Source organism: Tetrao urogallus, assembly GCF_951394365.1.
Source record: "Tetrao urogallus genome assembly, chromosome: 7".
Classification (NCBI taxonomy): domain Eukaryota; kingdom Metazoa; phylum Chordata; class Aves; order Galliformes; family Phasianidae; genus Tetrao; species Tetrao urogallus.
This window is the reverse complement of record NC_136820.1, coordinates 6,520,763-6,535,505: the sequence shown is the minus strand read 5'-3', so window position 1 is coordinate 6,535,505 and position 14,743 is coordinate 6,520,763. Positions and strand designations below refer to the sequence as shown.

General features: G+C 39.1%; 1 protein-coding gene across 1 annotated transcript; it reads right to left on the bottom strand.

Moving 5' to 3' along the window:
• Positions 1 to 4,199: 4,199 nt before the first annotated feature.
• On the bottom strand, positions 4,200 to 12,905 carry STARD3NL (STARD3 N-terminal like; the record flags this gene model as incomplete). Its single annotated transcript, XM_079538672.1, has 7 exons — positions 4,200 to 4,252; positions 5,481 to 5,579; positions 6,159 to 6,276; positions 6,393 to 6,446; positions 7,696 to 7,773; positions 9,748 to 9,825; positions 12,681 to 12,905. 7 exons carry the CDS (start codon positions 12,903 to 12,905, stop codon positions 4,200 to 4,202), a joined length of 705 nt encoding a protein of 234 aa, XP_079394798.1.
• Positions 12,906 to 14,743: the final 1,838 nt, after the last annotated feature.

Here is a 14,743-nt window from a genome sequence, read left to right as displayed (position 1 = left end):
GAAATTATTTGTATAGATTTGTGCATATGTAAAAAACTTGTTACATTCTGTTATATTCAGATAAAGTATTGGAGGCGGTGGGAAGGGAAGAGAGGATTGAATGACAGCAAATAGATGCTATATTTTTTCTTCAGTTTTATCAGAGAACAAAAAGAATTGATTATGTTCCTAAAATAAAAGATAAGATTTAATTTATGGGCTGTGCATCAAGTTTGCTGGAGAAGAGGAGCTAACTTGAGCTGAAGCTAACTGAAATGCAGGTGCTTTAACACGGCCTTGAGCCCCAAAGGGAAGATTATCAACTTCCTTTTGTTTTGATGATGCAGGTACTGTCAAAAAAACCAACAGTCTTCATGAACATCAACTTAAAGCACGTGCAGTATCTTTTTAGTACAGGACTAGCTAATGTGGTATTTCAGAGCTCTTCAAATAAGGGGGCTCACTTGCCTTTATCAAGGAGTCTGGAAGTGGAAACAGGAATTTGGTGCAAGGTAACAAGTTTGCAAACATTAAATCTGCTTCAAAGAAGAGCTGCAGTTGATAATCCTGAGCACAGGCTCAAGAATGAGAGACCATTAGTGCTGCTCAGGCAGAAAAAAACCTTGTTTTGAGATCTTCCCAACTCTGAATGGTGCAAGGACATCACTGGTCCTTGACCAGCTTCAACTGTGTGCTTTAAAAAAAACAAACAGCAGCGCTAAGGCTCTGGAGTAGAAAGGTCCTACAACCTCCTTGCTGTGATAAATGCTCCCAAAGTGCACTGTGATTCCACTTGGTATACTGCCACTGCTAGAGCTTGCTTGTCTTGTGATTTCACAGAATGGCCCGGGTTGGAATGGACCCCAAGGTCAGGAGACATAGTAGGAATGGGTGGATGGTTCAACTACATGATCTTTTCCAACTTTATTCAACCTGTGATTCTATGAAATACGCTGGCTTAGGAAATGCTTGCAAATTCTTACCTTGAGTTTGCTATATCATTATTGATGTTTGGTATAAAATACATTTCTCTCCCCCCTCAAGGATTTTCTGCCACTACTCCATCTGTCTTGTTTTTCTTTACAGCTGTTTTTAACCCATCCTCCTTTTCTAGTTTTTTCCCCCAAGTATTAAACTGCAAGAGGAAACTGGCACTGAGAATAAGGTTATATTTCTTGTGGTTCAAGAAGAATTTCATACTGCAGATAGATTGAGTGAGGCGTTAAAGAAAAAAGGTAATGTGCTTTGATGAAGGTTATAAGTAATAAAGGAATTGCCCACCTCCTGGCCTAGATAAATTTTTCTCGTTAAATTTAGTCTTTGATCAGAAATACCCCACCATTATAAAGCCACAGCTTCTCAATTTTTGTTCTTCTAGTGATTTATTCTTACCTGCATCCTCCAAAACAGATCTTGAATATTCTGAAGGGTAAAAAGATACGTTAGGATCTACTCAGTAGTGACACTGGAGAACTTCAGCAACAGCACACTGAACCCAAAGCACCTTTTCACTGCCTTCAGTGTATACTGATCGTCCATATGAAGGAAGATGGGATGCCTCATCTTTAGCCACACACATTTGCAGAACTGCTATTGGAGCAAAAAGGCAGGTTATGTTTTTAGTTGCCACCAAGCTTTAACGATAAAACAAAATAAAATAGGTGTGAAGGTATTTTCAAATAACCTTAAATGTAGCTCTTGCAGACTTTAATAGTAACACTTCTTTCTCCTTTTCCTTTGTAATGCCCCAAAATGTTCTTTGTGTGTGGTCCACTCTCCCCAGCAGATCCCTGTTTTTTTGTGCTGTGGAGCCAGAACTGGACACAGTACTCCAGCTGAGGCCTGACCAGGGTAGAGCAGAGGGGGAAGATCACCTCCCTTGAACTGCTGGCCACAGTCCTTTTAATGCACCCCAGGATCCCATTTGCCCTCTTAGCCACCAGGGCACACTGCTGGCTCACGACCAACCTGTCCTCCACCAGACTCCCAGGTCTTTCTCCACAGAGCTCCTTCCCAGCAGGTCATCCCCCAGTCTGTACTGATACATGAGCACGCAGACCACCTGCAACACCTCATAACTTAAGCTGCGAACAGAACAAAAACCTTTGCAACCAAACAGCCCTAAAGGGCAGCTCACAATTCACATATTTGATGACAGGGAGTTTGAAAGCTGTAGTGGCTCACAAGCCCATTTTCAGCTTACTGGATCCCCGTCCTTCAATCTCAAAAAACCACACATTTTAAAGTTTTGTGGATTCCTTTAGCATTGGCCTTTTAGTGGAAAAAGATCTGTAAATTGAAACAATACTGGTGCAAGGAAAAACTTAACAGTTAGACAACATTCTATGTTCTACCCTATGCTTCTGTTTCACAGAACAGAAATACTGCACAGCAGTGGAGTAAACACGTGAAGAATACGGTGGTACTTACCATGTGCTGTGCAGGTTGCTAGTATTAAAAACTAACAGCTTTGTAAGGAAACTGACAGCACTTACATTCTCCTTTAGGTAGGAATTAAGTGTCACCTAAGCTTTTTTTGATGAAGCATTGGTTAATACTTAAGCTCTGTAGGTGAAAAATAAACATAAACCACATCTTATACCTATATCCAACAACTGATTAAAGCTGCTCTTTACTACAGCAATAATACCACAGTTTGTAAATGCTCACTTTCTCCACTTTGCTCCTTGAACCTGAATAAAATCCAACACCAGCACAGAAATGGGAACGAAATTACTTCGAAAACCTTTTTGCATCCTCCTGATATCACACACAACAGTGAAATCAATGGTGTTCTGCTGGCACCGACACTGCATCTCTACAGGTACTCAACCAGACTAAGACATTCTGCACAAAATCAATGTAAACCAGAATCCTCATAACCCTACTGGAAACAAAGGAGTGCTACACGCTGATTTTTCATCTGATAAAGCAACGAAGTATCACAGTGCATTAACCACGTTTTAACATTTTTATTTTAGAAAGTGAACATATCCATTAAAAAAAGAAAATGCACGGAGTTAAAAAAAAAAAAAAAAAAAAAACATAAAACTAATGACAAAACTGCAAAAACAAAATAATTTTACCTAGTGAGTCCCAACCATTAAATAGACTTCCACCACAGAGAAGTTTTACTTCATTATATTACCAGTCTCTTGATTAGGTACACAAAGACAACACTTTCCAGTAATTACCTAGTCATTAGAAGATCAACTTCAGGAATCACTGAATAATACATCATGGACAAGTATTTTCATGCCACCCAGGAGGCAATCTAATGTACATATGTCACAAGGTACATCTTTGTGAGGTATTACAGTACACGGGAACCATTCCCTTCGCTTTCTAAGGAATAAATTCTCCAGTCAGCAGCTCCACCAGCAACTCAATCACAGACTGTTGCCAGAGTTTCCAAATCCCCACCAACTTCCCTCAGAGATTTTCCTTCTGTAACAGATTACACAAGTTAAGATGAAAATGAGTCAAAACAATAGATACAGAAAACAGGAAGGCTCAGAAGAAAGTCACCCACTATTTCAGACAGGCAACAGACACTCTCAAGTCAGAAGCTTCAACTGCTCCAGAACATTTAATACCTTCTCTAGCTCAAGCTTTGCCATTTGTGGTAAAATGAAAGCATGTGGTGAGATAACTCTGAAAGTAATTAAGTGATTTCTAAAATATGGATCTATTGAACCAAAGTACACCTCAAAAAATCTTAAAACACAGCTTGCATAATGCAACCCACTTGCACTAAACAGACTGTAAAGGGGAAATGCTGAAGCAGTTTTGTCCATACAATCTTTCAGAGTCATGTCCTAGACTCAAACTGGAAGAAAATCTCTTCCTAGTACTTCTGCATCCCCATCTCCAGAGACATTTCTCTCCTCCTTTTCCACTTTTGGTCCATCACTTTTCTTCCAAGAAGCCAGAGAAGAAATGGTAGAGGAGCTTCATCCCAAGTTTGCAGCCTTTTACAGTGAGCACTGGAAGAGGTGCCTCAGACTCCCGCGCTTGGGTTAACCAGAACTCAAGGGCAGAGGGGCCTAACAACTCAAGAATACGAGAGCATTCCTTGCTTGAGCTTTGTCAAGACTGCAAGATGAACTCCTAAGAATCAGTCCAACCATTCAAATAATCTGAGAAGGAGCTAAGAAGAAATAAGCATTTAAGATTATTCTGTTGATATGTAGAGGAACTTACCTGCTTTTCTATATTTGCTATACAACTGGTTTTTCACTGTCTTGTTTTTCTTCAGAGTCTTCATCAGATCCTGAACAAGAAGAGAGGAATGTCATCAATTCAATTGAGAAAATAAGTACTGGTGATAACTCATCTTGCCAAGGAATAAATGTTGGCTCCACTTTTACTTCCTTTTATACTATATTCTACTGCCAGTAGACTACTTCTACCCATAAACCTCAAGATAGACTTCACATAAAAATTAAACACACTAAAATTCTTTTTCAGTGTTAATCATTAGTCATTATTTTTAAGCCCCATTACTCCCAGAGGTCATGCTACCACATCAAATTCTAACACTTTCCACGTGGATAAGACTGCAAATTTACATGCAATCACAGAAATTTTCTTGACAGTATGCTGGCATAGCACAGCATTACACTCAGAATTGTTTTAATGCTTTGTCATCCCTAGATGGAGCTCTAAGTCACTTATTACACTAAGACACTCAGCAACCACAAAGGCAGCCACTAAACGAGAAGAGTCACCAACATTAATTTTTCTACAGCACAAGATGGGCAAAAGCATCTGCAGCTATATGTGGATGTTATTATTTTAAATATACTGCACAGTAAAGCAGAGCTTTACAAAATTGATTTCTATTTTAGGGTAAGAAGACTGACATGGGATCTTGGGTTCGCAGTAGAAAGTACTAATTTCCTTCAAACATCTGCAAACCCATTCCTCGGCATTGCAGTATTCCCATTTAATGCTGGCTTACTCACCTCACAGCTCAACTGGAACAAAGTGCTCAGTACACAGACTCAAGGTATAATTAATGCTTGCTCTCAGTTCAACACACTCAGCACTTCACACCGGAAGCTTTTTATTATGAGAAAGGAGTCTCCAACTTAAACTTCAGTTGGTCTTTTGAGCAGTTTCACTGCCTGCCCTAAAATACTGCAAAGCTTCAAGTTCAGGCTGGATTAAATAATGTAATGCTGAATAAATACTAGTGCCAGCAGGGAGAGAGGGCAGAAAAACAGCAACCACCTCCATTCAGTTGCTGCCCCATTTTCTTTGAGACTATCTTTTTTCTAACACCTCTGGGACAAGTCAGAAGACTCACCAACTATCTGCACTGCAATTCATCTGGTAGGTCTTGAACAAAATGAATTGCTGAATAAAATAATCTTTTATTTCAGGATTGTGAAATACAGTCTCTATTCATCCTCCACTCCCATACACTATGAAGAAAAAGAAATATGCAGAAGTTTAATGCCATTAAGAAAAATCTTCACAAATGCTACCATAATTACCTGCTACAGATTCAGGAGGAGAATAGAACTGGCCATCAGACAGGACTCCTGGGTGAAGGAGAGCTGCTCGTTCGGAAGCATCCTGTGCTATCAAAAATCCTAACAGGAAAAAAAAAAAAAAATCCAGACATCATCTCACAGCTTAAGATTAAATCTTGGTCTTAAATACCAAGATCAAGCACCTTCAAGACTGAGGTACTGTATTAACATTACAAAACTGCTGATTTAATGTGCAGTTTCTGTAATTACAGGCAGCTAGGGCAACAAAATCCAGCAAAAGAGAATACTGTACACAAGTTAAGGAATCCTTCCTTCCACTCCATGAGAAGGCACGTTAGGATGCCATATGTGAACTTAGCAGTATCCACCATCTAACTAAAACTCTGACACATGTATTTTTAATGCTCAGTGAACTGCCACGCACAATCAAATTAATCAAAGCTCCTCTTCAGTGCCTGACAAATACTGGTTTGGCCCTTGCAACTTTCAACTTTGTGTGCCTAAGTAAAAATCCCACTTCATTGAAGGCATATGTTCCCTTCTAGAAAAATTATGCCACATATTAAATTTTTTTAAACAACTCAATGTTTTTTAGAAGCTGAAAGATGCATTCTTCTGACAATATGGGAGCAAACACTGCCAACTTCAGTGACTGAGGGAGACACAATAGAAACTTACTGTTTTCTTCTTCAGCTTCTTGTGGTAACACTTTGAAGTCCAAGAACCAGGTTTCAATCCATGCAAGTATAAATGATATGATGGGCAGCACGTAGCCAAAAGCACCCTGTGAGAACAGCTAGAAGAAAAAAATATTTACAACGTTATAGAAATCTACCTGAAGAATCCTGCTTTAAAAGCAAGCAAGCAACCAATCCCAACAAAGTAAAGCAAACGTGATTAGAATATATATACCTGTGAAATAATTACTTTTGCTAGTAAAAAGGCACTGGTCACTGCTGTTGTAAACTGAAAGAAAGAATAAGAACAGTTAATTGTATTTACTTTCTCATTTCTGCCATTATCTGACAGCTTCAATTTGAAATATTTATCAACAGAAGCATCATAGATTAATAAATCTTATCAAGTGTTATTAAAATAACCTTGTTATCTTAGCCTTTTTAATACAAACAGCTCCAAATGTTCATTTTCATACAGCTGATAGGCAGTTTAGATGATAACACTGTATAAACTGTGATCTTACTCCACAAAGAAGATGCAGTATTCTCACTAACTCACTTAGATAAAAAAAAAAAAGAATCAGACAGTAAATCAAACTAATTGGGAAAAAGCAAACAATTGCTCAAAAAGCTTTTCACTACCATCCATATCAAAATTTTCATTTCAAATAACAAAATATCTTTGCACGAGGAAACTTGAATTAATAGTTTAATTCCCATCTTCCTATTATGAAAATTAAATCACTTGACACTCCTTGGCATGGTTTAAAAATAGGAGGTGACAAAAAAGCACCTAAAAAAAAAACAAACCCAAAAAACCTCAAACCAAAACAGAAGAACAGTGCACAAGTGTTACTCACTTCAACTGGCTTCTAACTCTATGTGCTTAGGTCCAGCAACTCCTTAAATAACAGCAGGACCAAACTACCATCTGGTAAGCACAAGCAGGATTTTAAGACCAGCAGCTTCTTCAAAACATTCAGTGAAGCTCTGTGGATCTATTGCTTAGCACCACGATTATATATATATATATAATTGACTACAGATGTCAAGAACCTCCTTTCTAAGAAGGGACGCATAACCAATACTCTGTGTTGGAGCAAGGAGCAGTACAAGTGCTGATGCTCATGGCTGGTACATAACATTCTAGCAACTAAAAATGTAGGAATTAACACGTAGCTGATTCTTGGCACAACAAATGCCAATTATTTTTGAAATAACATTCAATATTCCCAGTGCAAATATATTTCAAGCATTAATTAGTAAGTCAGATGGTACAAGAGGTTACAACTACCCATTCATATTGGATTCAAAGTTAGTTCTCAACTTCTATTAACATGATACCTAACAAGGATCACATACACTATGCTATTAAATTCTTGTCTTCAGACTTTAAATCTTCCTAAGCATTTGACCTGAATTAATTTCCATATATACCATCAAGATGATTCTTAACATACAGACATTAAGAGGCATCTAAAAATTTGCCTGTTGGATCCATTCTAGTTGAAACTCCATTATGCTTGGCTGCTACTCACAGCTATTGCCCACCAATGGCGCAGTCTGCACATTGCATATGCAAGTATTAACACCTTAAATCGAAAGACTGCCAGTAGCTACAGAGAAAGGAAAAAAATATTTGTTGGTTAATTCAGAACAAAGAAGAACCACAAGATTCTCAGCTCGCTAAAAATACGAACCGCTAACAGAACAAAACAGGACAATCAGCTCTGCTATTAAGAAACAAACCTGAAGGTGGGTTTGCTTTTTCAAACAATGTCATTTTCCATTTTTAAAGCACAGAGATGATTGTATCGTTCACATGGCTACAAGACTCAAATTTACAAGCGTGAGCAACTGCACAAATACAAATTGGAAATATAAGCTACGCAGAATATGTTTATGATCATTTTACCCAACTGGAATCGAAGCAGTTAAATCTAGATGTAGTTTATCCAGCAAATACCTTGAGCATCACTATCTACCTTGCTCATCCTACTAGTGTGCTACTACTGTGCAACAGTATCATTAAAAACTGAAAAGACTTCAAAAATGCAATGGTATGGTGTTTACTTAACTTCCTTAATATTGTCTGAATTTGCTTCAGCAATCAATTATTCTTTATGAAGATGCCTGCAGAACCAAGCTACTCCAAATATTCTGCAGGAAAGATGGATGAGTTATGGGATTTCTAGGCTAGAAAATGAAATCAATAGCAGACAGATGAGATTACTGAAATAGGGAACAGAATTCTCAGTTTGCCTGCATATCCTCTGATACTAGATTCTTCTAATTTGCTTTAAAAGATGCCTTGGGAATTTTAAAGATGTGAAGAAAAAAAAAAGCACTCAAAAATGAAAACGGATCTGAGACAGATGTGTTTCAATATTGCATATTGCAAATATGTTTCAGAATGTACAGCAGAAACAGAAGAAATTCTGTATAAGCCCACAACTCATTTTGCAGAATTCAATTGAGTTCTTTACAGAGAGAGCAGTGAGGTGGTGCTGGAACAGCTGCCCAGAGAGGCTGTGGATGTCCCATCCCTGGAGGTGTTCAAGGCCAGGTTGGATGGGGCCCTGGGCAGCCTGGTCTGGTATTAAATGTGGAGGTTGGTGGCCCTGCATGTGGCAGGGGGTTGGAGATTCATCATCCTTGAGGTCCCTTCCAACCCTGGCCATTCTGTGATTCTGTGATGATCTAGTCCCTTCCCAAGGAATAAAAATCTGTCATTAGAAGTATTTAATCCTTGGTTCAACTACAGGGCAATTTCCAGAGAATTGACATTTACACAGAACTTTTTTTCCCCCCTTCTTTCTGAAATGAGGTACATCACAGAAACCCGCCAGCAAAATAACGATGAGAGAAAAGGAGAACTATAGTTTGCTATCTTCTGACATCTTTGTTTCCAGTATCTCACTCCATCTGACTCGGCAAATGGCCCAGTGCAGAAACCAGAACAAATTTCTGCATTGCAACTTCAGAGCTACAGCCTCTCTGAAAAGACAGAAAAGTTTCCTGAGGCAGAAGAGCTGCTGTGCACTTCAGATGCCTATATACAGGACAGGAGAAACGCACTTAACGTTATCTGCTTATAGTACAACGTTAAAAAACCCTGTTTGAGTTAAAATACAGAAATCTGAACAAACCTGACCCACACAGGCCAACCTGTTAACAAGTTTCTCTCACTGCAAAAGATTTACTTCTGTGGAAGGGCAAAAATGTCAATTTAAAGAAAACGATGTTACAGAAGGGGAGCACCGGCCTTCACCTCTTAATAAAGTCTCTGTGTTAGATCAGTCTCATTCCTGACTTTTTCCACCTCTTCCTTCTCTGAAAACAGAAGATGCAATTTAAGTCTGCCAAAGCATCTCAATTGAAAAACTTGAGAACCTGCTGCTTAAGGACTGGGCAACTCCTAGACAAGTGATATTTGGCATAAACTCTTCTGGTTTAAATTAGCAAGAAGAGACCAGCCCTATCACAGGACTCGAACCAGGAAACATTTGAGGGAAGAGGAAACTGAAAAACTGTACTTTTGCTTCCCCCTCCAAACCCCCCCCTTTTTTTTTTTTTTTAAGAATACTTACAAATATATCAAAATATGAAGAAGAATAGTCATAATGTAGAACTTCTTTCTTTAAGGTAGTCTCAATGCCTCCCTTTACCTACAAAGAAACAACACGCATAGCTTTAGAACAGAAATTACTTCAGCCAAAAACACAGATGCAAAACATTAACTTAGCAATTCCTGATAAACATACCCAAGGATCATTAAACCAATCAGAGGAGATACATGCTAAGAAATCAATTTCAAAATTATATCCAAGAAAAACAGACGAGGGTGCTACACAATTTATCACTGTTAAGAACCTGTGCTATATAAGCTACATTTCAGACTGGCCTAAAATAAAAGCAAACAAGTTGCTGAAGGTAGAAGAAATTAAGTGCAAGTTCTCCTACACAAATTCATTAAGCATTTTGTGTTTCAGAAGAATATAAACAACTGATCAGAAAGCCACCCAGAAATTAGCTCTCATCAGCCACATGATAGCATACAGATGATACTAAAAATTCCTTCTGATTCTTCAGCACTTGAATTCAATCAAATTCATATAATTCATATACTTGTACTCCATATATATTTTCCTTAGCAATATTTGTGCTACTTGTTTCCAGAAAAACGAGCAAAACCAAGAAATCAAAAGCACAGAAGCTGTGATCATTAGTTATTTGTAGAATGGCCTAAGACAGGTTTCATTCCTTCAGTTGTTTGAGGAGATTCAAAACTGCATCGTCCCTAGCCAGGTATTTTTCAGATGGAAGTGCTCGTGATCTTTCTGTTCAAAATGGGCTACTAAGAAAATAATTTAGGTTTCACTGGGCTAGAGACCAAGAGCAGCGTGTCTTAGCAAGGAGTGAAGAACCTTTACGTCCAAATCCCATTCCAAAGGCTATTTGATTTTAATACTAAAGTAGATAAGTGAGCACTGTGTGACAGTTATGTAAAGCACTGGAAAACAACAGCAGAAAGCTCTGAGTTTGATTACCATCATGCTTTCAAAGCACCACAGCATCCCACAACTCATGTTCACCATCCCAAAGCAGTACAGTGTAGATACTTTCATATTCTTTCCTCAACTACACTACTGAATATTTTAAAACTTTTCTTTCTCTGATTTCTTCCTGCTGCTCTTCACACCAACCCAAGTTTGTTTATTCTTTCTTCTCTTCTTCCTCCCCCTCTGTAGAAAGCTGCCAACTGCCTAAATAGAGCTGTCCATTGCTTGCTGATCTACACGACCATTTATTGACAGCATAAATAAGGAAGGTTCTAGTGAGAGAAAAATTGTATGTATGTTGCTCATAAACCTTTGGAAGATATTTAGGAGGAAACGGAAGGGAAGATGCACAGAAATTAATATACAGAACACTGCTGTACTGCACTTAAGGTCAATTTAAATAAAAGTTGGCTGGTCTTTCCTCTCCTCTCTTCGACGTGACATCTCAGCCCTCTCCTACAGGATAGAGAAACTAAAGAATACAAACACAACACATCAGCATCAGCTGCTGAGTTCTGGGACAGTTCAGCAGCCTGTTCCGCATGCAGGAGCACCATGTGAACACAAGGATGAACAGAGAACCACGACAGAATTGATTCAGTTTGCTCAAACTACCAATGAAGCAACTCTCTGAAGTGTTTAAAAATAAGTTATGCTGAGTGACAATAGGAAAGTCGTATTTACAGTGATTCTGACAGTAATTCTGAAGGTCCAGTAGGGAATCACAGAATGGTTTGTATTGGAAGGGACCTTTGAGATCAAAGACAACTGCTAACTGCTGGGATCTAGAGATGTGCAATGCTACAGCATTCCAAAAGACCACCATGAGTTCGTAGCATTTCCTACATTCTTAAATATTCTGAGGGCAATAATATGAAAAACTGTACTCTGAATACTCAACAAGAATTACAAAAGCATATTCTACTCCTCCTAGTCAAACCAGCTTTAAAGAAACTAGCTTACAAAGAGCAAAAAGAAAGCATCAGGATGCAACATGTGGGTTCTTTTGAGCCAGGCTAACTTTACACACTGGATAGAATCGCCTTTCCACATAGCAAGATAAAAAAGTTACAGTCACAACATTATCAATCGGGCAAAGTTTGCTTTCTCAAATTAAATCAGGAAATATACTTTTCATTATAGCAAGCTGTTCAAACAGTCAGCTCACGAAATTTCATCACGTCCAATCAATAATCAACATCATTTATCTTGTAATGGATGATGACAAAAAAAAAAAATGTTTACTCAAGGTCTTTGTTACCAAAAAAAGGGGTACTTCCCATTTTTCATTTATGCCTTTTCCTAAATACGTACTTCAGATTACAAGCTTCAAATCCAGCTCAAAAAAGTGGATGCTACTATGAAACAATAACAAAACTTCTGTCTTATTTACTTCTGGGAATTTGACAAGAACCACCTTGGTTTCCAAATTACAAATGCTGGAGCTAAAAGGCAGCAACTGTGGAAGCTTACATTGTTTGATTGTGTCCTACCATAAACAATGTGTATTACTACATTTGTCTCAGATATATTGCTGTAAAATAAAGATTTTGGCCATTGTAAGTATTTTCCAGGGACAAAACCCTTCAGCCATTGACTCTGAGCTACTAAGCAAGATAAAAAACACTTGAATCCTAATAAAATTAACAGTTGCCAAACTGTCACAACTACCCACAGTGATACTTCTTTACTTGCTCCCTGAAAAGTTCACTGGACTTTCAATGTTTTTCAGCACAATTCATAGGCTACAGGAACATCAAAAGGTTTAATTACATGAATATAAACCACATATCCACTAAGTAAATGCAACTAAACAGATAAAAAGTTCATAAAAGCTTAAAAGAATGAAACTAGTTTCAACAGACACGAGTAGCATACAATTGGGATAGAAAACGTATTAACCACTCCTGCAGTGAATAAATACCTGAATAAAGACCAAGCGTACCGAAAAGATAACTCACATTTAATTCTATTATCCACAGCAAAGTTATAAATAAGAGATCAAATGTAACAAACAAACAGAAAGTCCTTCTGACATCCGATATTCCCTTCTTCTCTCTGACATCATAGGACTCAATCCTTGCCATCAGGTGTGTTGGGTTGATGGAGTGGACATCTCGCAAGGACGGGCAGGATTCCACACTGCTACTGTGAGCATTTTCTGCATCGTTTGGCACCCGATTCATCCTGGGTTGGCTTAGAGTAGTCTTTTTCCAGTTTCACCATCACTAGAATGCTGATCCATACAGGAACAACTTCTAAATAAAAAAGAAATCTATGTTAGTCAGCAAACTCCCCAAATTCCACTATGCAATTTCACCTCACTATGTCAAGTTTCTCTCTAGATAAAGTTTCAGCACCTGACCACCCTCATGGCAAAGGAATGTTTTCCAGTTCCCAATCTGACCCACACCTGGTGCAGCTCTGTGCTGTTCCTGCCCTGCCACTGGTGCACAGGAGCAGAGCCAGCATCTCTCTGCCTCCCCCTCTCAGGGAACTGCAAAGTCTTCTTCAGGCTGGGCAGCCTGAGCACCCCCACCTCTCCTCACAGGATGTGTTACCAGCACATCCAGAGCTGGCACTACCAAAAGATTAGAAGTCCATTAAAATCAAGAGGGCTACAGTACACATTCTATAAAGCAAATAAGCCACTAGTGAGTCTACAGATAACCTCAGCTGCTATCACATCTTATGCTGCCAGACAGAAAGACAACTATGCAACTTAGTGGCAAAAGGTAAGGATGTCTCTACTGACCTCACCACTTTTTAAATGAGATTATCATGTTCACTTCTTACAAAACTTAAACTGATGGCTGTACTACAGGAGAAACTTCTTCCAGAAAAAGCTCCTAGAAGGAGTTAAGGTCACAGAAGTTTCAAGAAATGTTAATTTTATGCAAAATACTCAGAAGAATAAGCTAGAAGTGCTGCAATACAAATCACGTCAGTGGAGTTTCTGTAACACTGCGGGAGCAACTTCTTCAAATTCAAGAACAAAGCTCTGTCTCTTCCTGTGTGGGCTGACTTTCAGTACACCACAAAATGGAAACAAACCCTTCCCACTCTTCCATCCGAAACAGCAACAGCATTCCAGCTTCCACTATGTAAGAAAACAGGCAGAGAAAGCACAGAAGGAAAAACAAATAGACATCTGTAACACAGCTCTGGACAAACAGGAGGATATAGGGACATGTGGGAAAAAGAAAGGTGGGGAAGGGAATAGTCAGTGCACACACATCGCAGCTGAGGGAAGGCAGACAAGCCAGTATTGGCCTGCATTTAGGTCAAGTCACACACATATTCTCCAGGCAGCTTTTCTTGGGCTGCTGCAAGAGAACAGCAGCTGGCCTGCTCCCTGACAGAGGAGCCCTGCTTCTGACTGTGGGAAGGAGATGGCCGAGGCAAAGCAAGCCAGCACCGATCACCAGGTCACTCAGGCACATGGCTACAAGCTGAACCAAGCACAGGACCAAGCACATGCGCAGACTGCCATCTTGCTCCAGCCTGGGAATGGCTTTTCAAATCCAGCCAGAGTTCTTCTGGCTCTCAATCACACATCATAGGAACAGAAAAGCTGGCAGGTCTTTTGCTGGCCATAATCTTTTGAAGAGATGTGAGCAAAGCACTCTTGGCCTGAGAAACCAAAAAGTGGGAATAGGAGATGGAGCTTCCAGTTCCATTAGGTGGAAAAAGAGTAAAGGCAGAAATTGTACCGCATTCTCTCTTGTTTCAAGATGCTTCCAAGTAAGTTTAGCACAAGCATCTTCACTGCAGCCCAGCTCCCTCCCCTGTTAGCCCAGCTTTTGGTGCCAGGACTGCTGTAGAGCCTTTTCTCAGGAAGCATCAGCCTGAGCTCTGTAACCTCATGCTCTCTCTCATTCAAGGCATACACTGATTAGAAATTATGAACACTGCTGAGCAAGTGGAGAAACTTGGAAGTTAAACTCATACCACATTTCTGCCTTTTTCTTCTTTAAAACATACTTATACAAGGGAAGTACTGAAAACACCTGGAAGTCATACA